Raw genomic sequence first — 6000 nt, 5'->3', positions numbered from 1 at the left:
TTCTCTTTCATTATGCAGACCTTGTGTAGGTAGTAGCATCAGCCAGGAAGAGGTCACGAGTGCCACCAAACCAGACTGGGGTTGTGCTCTTCCCCTCACCTCTAACTGCGCCCTTGGTGCCTGCTCTTCTAAAATGATTGAAACACTTGGACTCCTTCCTCTTTAGCTGCAGGCACGATGGTAAGTTTTCTCGTCCGGAGGGGTGCAGAGGAGGAAGTACTGCTTTTTCAGCAGGCTCTGGGCCAGGCCCAGGCCCGAGAGTGCACGTGCACCACACACACACACACACACACACACACACACACACACGGGGCTTCTCTGCCATGACATTGCCATACGGGGCCTCCCAGGAGACCCCTCCCTGTGCATGCTGGAGGGCAGGTTTATTTCAGGCAAGTTCCATGGGAGGGAAAGCACAGGAACATCTCTCACCAGCGGAGCCACACCTAGACCCTGCCTGTCGGGACCAGGGCAGTGGTGAGGTTAGAATCAGGTAACTGGCTCCAGAGCCTTTGCCCCTGGTCGGAAGGAAGGATGGGCAGAGTGAAAGGAAAGTGAGGGTGCTAAGTCCAACTGAAGGACACAACAGAGAGGGGGCAGTGCCAGGAGAGAGCCCCAAGGTGGAGATATTTACGTTTGTCTGCCTACATAGCAAAGACGAGCATTTCAGAAAGAGGGGATGGTGTGTGAAGTGGCGGCCCCAAATCAGGAAGGTGACAGCCTCAGGAACGGAACAGTGATGTCACGAGGGCTCCTGGGCCACTCTCCACACCGCTGTCATCCCTAGGGATACTCCCAGTGAGCTCCAGGGTCATTGAGGTCGACTTCTGGCTCTTGGCTGGTCTCCTTGCTTTTTCTGCCAGAAGCTCCTGAGAAACTACTACATTCACCACTGGGCACCTGGGAGCAAAAGGACTTCCATGCCGTCCAGGGGCAGAGGAGGACAGAGTCACCCTGCGGCTATGGCAGGAATTTCTCACTTATCAGACTACATGACTTGAACTGTGGAATAATTGCATTTATTTCCATTTTGATGCAAAACTAGTTTGTTCTTAGCTCCCCAAATTCATATTTATAAATAATGTCTGAAAGAACAAATAGAGTTGGAGCCACCAGACCATTTTATTGAACATGACTCTGGGAAGGGGTGGTGCCCTAAGCACTACAGCTGGCTGCCACACGTCCAGCCAGTTCTGCCCTCAGTGCACCTGCTGAGAGACACATGGCTCAGCAAGGACAGGTGCTCTGAGCAGGTGGGAGTGGGGGGCGGGGGCCTCCTCCGCTTGCTCTGTGATTTCTGCCTCTTCACCTGCTCATTTCAAAGTCAGCCTCTAGTATTATGGGGTATATATTTTAAAACATACTATGACAATTTGAAATTTGCAGAGCTGGCAGCCCTTGGGATTAAAATAAGATAGAATTTGGGACCCAAAAATTAGCTGAAAAACGACCCCCATATACATCTGAACGTGTGGACAGCTTTTCTGCTTGCATGGAAATGTTGTGGCAGATTCATCAGAAACAACGGGCAGAATTTATTTAGAAGCCCCCCCCCCAAAAAAAAATGCAAGGGACTAATTCTAATGGGTCATACGGAGTTGATTTTTCCCTTAATAGATCGTTGACCTGTTGCTTCAAGGATTACTGTTTCTGCTTGTTTGGGACATTGAGGAAGTGATGCCTCCTTTGTGAAAAAAATCAAGAGTAAATGAAATGTTTTCATGTCGTGAAGATAATGCAACGTTTAATGGCTTGTCCAGAGTTTGAAGTCTTCTCGGGTTCAGGTTGTGCTCCACGGGAAGCCTGGGGTCAGACGGCGTTCCTTTGTAGGAGCTGATCCAGTAATTGCTGGAGAATCAGGGAAATATACACGTCAAGTTCACATTTGCAACCGAGCACCACACACGTCACCCTGCTGGTGCCAAGCTGCCCGTTACCTTTTTGAAGACTTCAGCACGGAGTCGGTTGCTCTGCAGGATCACCCGCTTCTTCTGCTCTTCCTTTTTCTTTTTAACTTCTGGCAAGTTGTTATAGATCCTGCAACAAGCAAACAGTGAGACTGGCAGCCAACAGCGGTGCCGGGGGTCGACTCGTCCTGGCCCAGCAGCAGGAGGAGCATCACACATGGCTCTCTCCACAAGACGAGCTGCCACCCAAAAGCATCCCTGATGTGCTCAGGACATGGGCAGTGCTGCGCCTGTTCCCTAGGGACAAGGGACAGGCAAGCTTGAGAATCAGGTGTTTATGTGTAAGTCACTTTTCTCATCCCTGTACCCTCAATGGCCGTTAACTCCTTACTAGTAAAAAGAGGGATTCTGAGCTATTGTGTTGCCATTGTGGGTTATCAGGGGACGCTGCAGGCAGTCAGAAGCAAGGCTTAGGGTCTATTAGAACTCGCTGACAGGTAGCACAGCTAAAAGGGAAGCTACAGAGAGTTAGCACACAGGATGAAAGTGCTTATGGCTGAAGACCACATGCCTGCCTATGTACAAATAGGTTATTTGAAGGTAGAGAGAAAGGGCATCAGAAGATAGGTCTAGGGCTGGGTGGAGGAGAATAGGATCATTGCTCACGAGGGAATTTGGGCTTTATCTCCATTGCTTGTTTGTTTGTTTTTAATGAAAATATAATGCAAGAACATAAATCCTAATAAGGAATACAAAGAAAAGAAAGCCAAAGAGGATTGTGATGGAGCCATGGTCACAGCCCAGCCAGGCACATAGCACAGAGCAGAGAGAAACCCAACTTTTGGATGCATGCAAAGAGAGCATCTGGGGGTGGGGGTGGAGGTAGGGTTGGGGCGGAGGAGACAGGCTGGGGATGCACTATCACCTAGCTCACTGGTCCTCCTGGAGGCCCTGTTTTCTCTTTGGAGAGATGCTAGGACAACACTCAACATCTACTGCCTTGAGGCCTGTTATTTTAATTGCTTGCTTTCAAGGTTCCATAATAGTGGTTGGAGGCTTGGGGATGATGAAGGAAAGGTCTGGCTGGGTTTTATTGACCAAGTTGAAGACAGAATGCTTTTGGCATGAGGCATATCTAACTTTTCACTTATCAAACAGTGAGGCCTCAAACCCAGAGGCCCTTTATAAGACCTGGTGAGAAAGATGGGAGTCAGATCTTTCATGGCAGGTCTCCCCAGTTTCTTATTCCTTTACTTCAAAGAGGCTCCCTGGGGCCAGAGTCACTTAATTATTATGGAAACAACATAATCATGGCAAAAGCAGAGATTTGGGGCCTGGATCGGGGTCAACATTATTGCTCCAATTTCACTGATGTCTCTGAGTGCACTATCAATTTGATCTAATTGCTAGAGTTCCTCCCTGCGCTAGGCACTTTATGACATCCCAGTGACATTTTACTTGCGTGCACATGGGCCAACACTGCTGAGCTTTTGTGTCTTGGTTAAGAGGCCAGGCCCCAGAAAGAATGGCAGCCTTTGTGTGCCCCAGGGTGATGAGAATTAGTGGGAGTCCTGGGTAGCAACCAGCCAGTAGAGTGGGGAGAATTTGCTGGCAGTGGGGCCGCCAGGCATGCGGGAGCCAGTGCGCCAGGAAAGCCTGCTTGTGGCCCCTCTGAGGCCCCGCTGGCTCCTACGCTCCACCGGCTTCCAGCTTGGAACTTTTCCCTCAGGCTCTGCTGCAGTCAATGCCTTCAAAGAAACAGCTTCTCTGTTCCTCATACAGTTACCTTCAAAGGCACAGAGACACACGGCTGCTGCCCAGAGCCGCGGCGAGCTCGTACGAGAGGTCCAGCCCAGAGTCTGCAGATCGCTCGGGGACCAATTACGGGATGGTTCGAGAACCCAAGACCTACCGCTAATCTAAGGTTGGCCCAAGAGTGGCACAGACAGAGGCACAGTTCCAAAACCTCACTCTCCTAAGATGGGGTTTCAGATCCACGGCCAAGGGGACCTCAGTCATTAGACGTGAGCCTGTAAGTGGTGGCTCTGTGGGCCAGCACCTGGGGCTGCCCACCCTCCTTCCTAGTGCCCTTCACCTCACACAGCTGCCAAATACCTTTTAGATCGCATATGCATCTCCTTCTCTGAAATGCATCTTTCTTTGGGTTTGAACAAGTTGTCTGAAAAACAAACAGAACGTGGGTTAGTGTTGGGAAGTGCGGATTATCATCCGATTTGGGAAGGACCTTGTACTGGATGTAGTGCATGCTTGTGGCTGAGGTACTCCCCCCCAAAATCAGGTTTTGGATGCCTAGTTCCCAGCGGGTGGCATTTTGGGAGGTAAAGCCTTGCTGAAGGAGGTGTATTTCTGGGAGTAGGTTTTGGGGTGTTATAGCCTAGCTTCCTTCTTGTTATGACTCGGTTTACCCTCTTGCTACCATCTTCCACCTGCTGTGGCAAAATTGTGACATTTAGCCTCTGCCTTCATGAGGCTTCCCCTCAAGGCTGTAAGCCCCAATCAATGCTTTCCTGCCGTCAGTTTCTTTGAGTTGGGTGTTTTTTTTTTTTAAACTTTTTTTAAAATTTTTTATTTATTTATTTGAAGTGACAGACACAGAGAGAAAGACAGATAGAGGGAGAGAGAGAGAATGGGCGCGCCAGGGCTTCCAGCCTCTGCAAACGAACTCCAGACGCGTGTGCCCCCTTGTGCATCTGGCTAACGTGGGACCTGGGGAACCGAGCCTCGAACCGGGGTCCTTAGGCTTCACAGGCAAGTGCTTAACTGCTAAGCCATCTCTCCAGCCCTGGGTGCTGTGTCCTAGCAACAGGAAGGTAACTATGATGGTCCTCTGGATGCTTCCTTTAGCAACAGGCCATCTTGTGTTGTCAGATGAAGGCCAAGTACAAGGCCACTCACCCACACTTAGGGGTATAAGGACTCGGAGACCTCTGAGCGATCCCAGGAGCATTTTAAGAGCAGGAAGTTGGGTTAGAGCATTTGGTCCTCCGACCAGGCTGCTCTGGCTCTGAAATCCCTCCCCCCCGCCCCACAAAAGAAAAAAAAAACAAACCTCTCTAATGCCTGAAGAGGTTATGGACAATAAGGCCAAAGTCATTTGTATTTAATGCCTTTTGATTAAGAAGGTGTGCCATGGCAAAAAATAAAATCATGAAGTCAGAATCTCTTTTAACGTAAGAACATATCATCAATCACCATAATGTTTACATCTAACACACTTAAATGTGGCCTGTTTCTTGAAAAGAAATAGCCTGTGCCCCATTGCAATAACTTTGGAATGCTCATGAGATGCTCAGCCCTAGAGGTCAGACAAGGACCTGGTACTATGACTGCTCTGGGTGCTTCTTCTTTCATTTACTTATTTAGAGTGAGAAAGAGGCAGAGAGAGAGAGAGACAGAGAAAGAGAGAGAGAGAGAGAGAGAGAGAGAGACAGGAGTGAATTGGTGCACCAGGGCCTCTAGCCACTGCAAACAAACTCCAGACACATGTGCCATCTTGTGCATCTGGCTTACATGGGTCCTGGGGCATTGAACCTGGGTCCTATGACTTTGCAGGCAAACGCCTTAACCACTAAGCCATCTCTCCAGCCTCTCTGGGTGCTTCTTGATGCGCTGCATTCCTGGCCATCTAGACATAAGCCCATCACTGCCTTAACCCTATAAGCTGGCATCCTTGCGAAGCATGAGTGTGATCCCTGTCACCCCAGTGAAGACCTGGGCATGTTTCTAGTCACCTCTCCTCAACTCCCAAGCTTGGTGCTCTGCTCATTCATCCAGTGGAGCAACTGAAGACTTTCTGTGCTTGGGAATTTGCAGGAGTATCCAAGAAGATGGAGTAGAGCTATAGCTACTGAGTAATGCGTTCCCTGCTGGAGAGTGGGACCCAGCACTGATGCACAGCATAGACCTGGCTAGTCACTCAGTCGTTGGAAAGAACGGGGGACGAGGACAGGGATGGCTCAGTGAATCAGGTGCTTCCCACGAAAGCATGAGTAGCTGAGCTGCATTCCCGGGGCCCACATAAAGCTGTTCACGGAAGTGCTAAGCATCTCTAATCCCAGCATGCCGGGGCAGC

General features: G+C 49.8%; 1 protein-coding gene across 7 annotated transcripts in view; it reads right to left on the bottom strand.

Moving 5' to 3' along the window:
- Positions 1-1136: 1136 nt before the first annotated feature.
- The window catches only part of C1H10orf90 (chromosome 1 C10orf90 homolog), a 302122-nt gene continuing 297258 nt past the window's right edge, over positions 1137-6000 (bottom strand). For all 7 annotated transcript variants that reach the window (XM_045132275.1, XM_045132235.1, XM_045132240.1 and 4 more), the window contains 3 exons: positions 4023-4086; positions 1938-2037; positions 1137-1848 (listed from right to left, as the gene is read on the bottom strand). In XM_045132275.1, coding sequence (XP_044988210.1) covers positions 1810-1848; positions 1938-2037; positions 4023-4086 — 203 coding nt within the window. In that variant the 3' untranslated portion in view covers positions 1137-1809. The remainder of the gene's footprint in view (positions 1849-1937; positions 2038-4022; positions 4087-6000) is intronic.

The sequence above is a fragment of the Jaculus jaculus genome, chromosome 1, assembly GCF_020740685.1.
Source record: "Jaculus jaculus isolate mJacJac1 chromosome 1, mJacJac1.mat.Y.cur, whole genome shotgun sequence".
NCBI classification, from domain to species: Eukaryota; Metazoa; Chordata; class Mammalia; order Rodentia; family Dipodidae; genus Jaculus; species Jaculus jaculus.
Note: the sequence above shows the minus strand (reverse complement) of the source record. Positions and strands in the feature narration are given on the sequence as shown.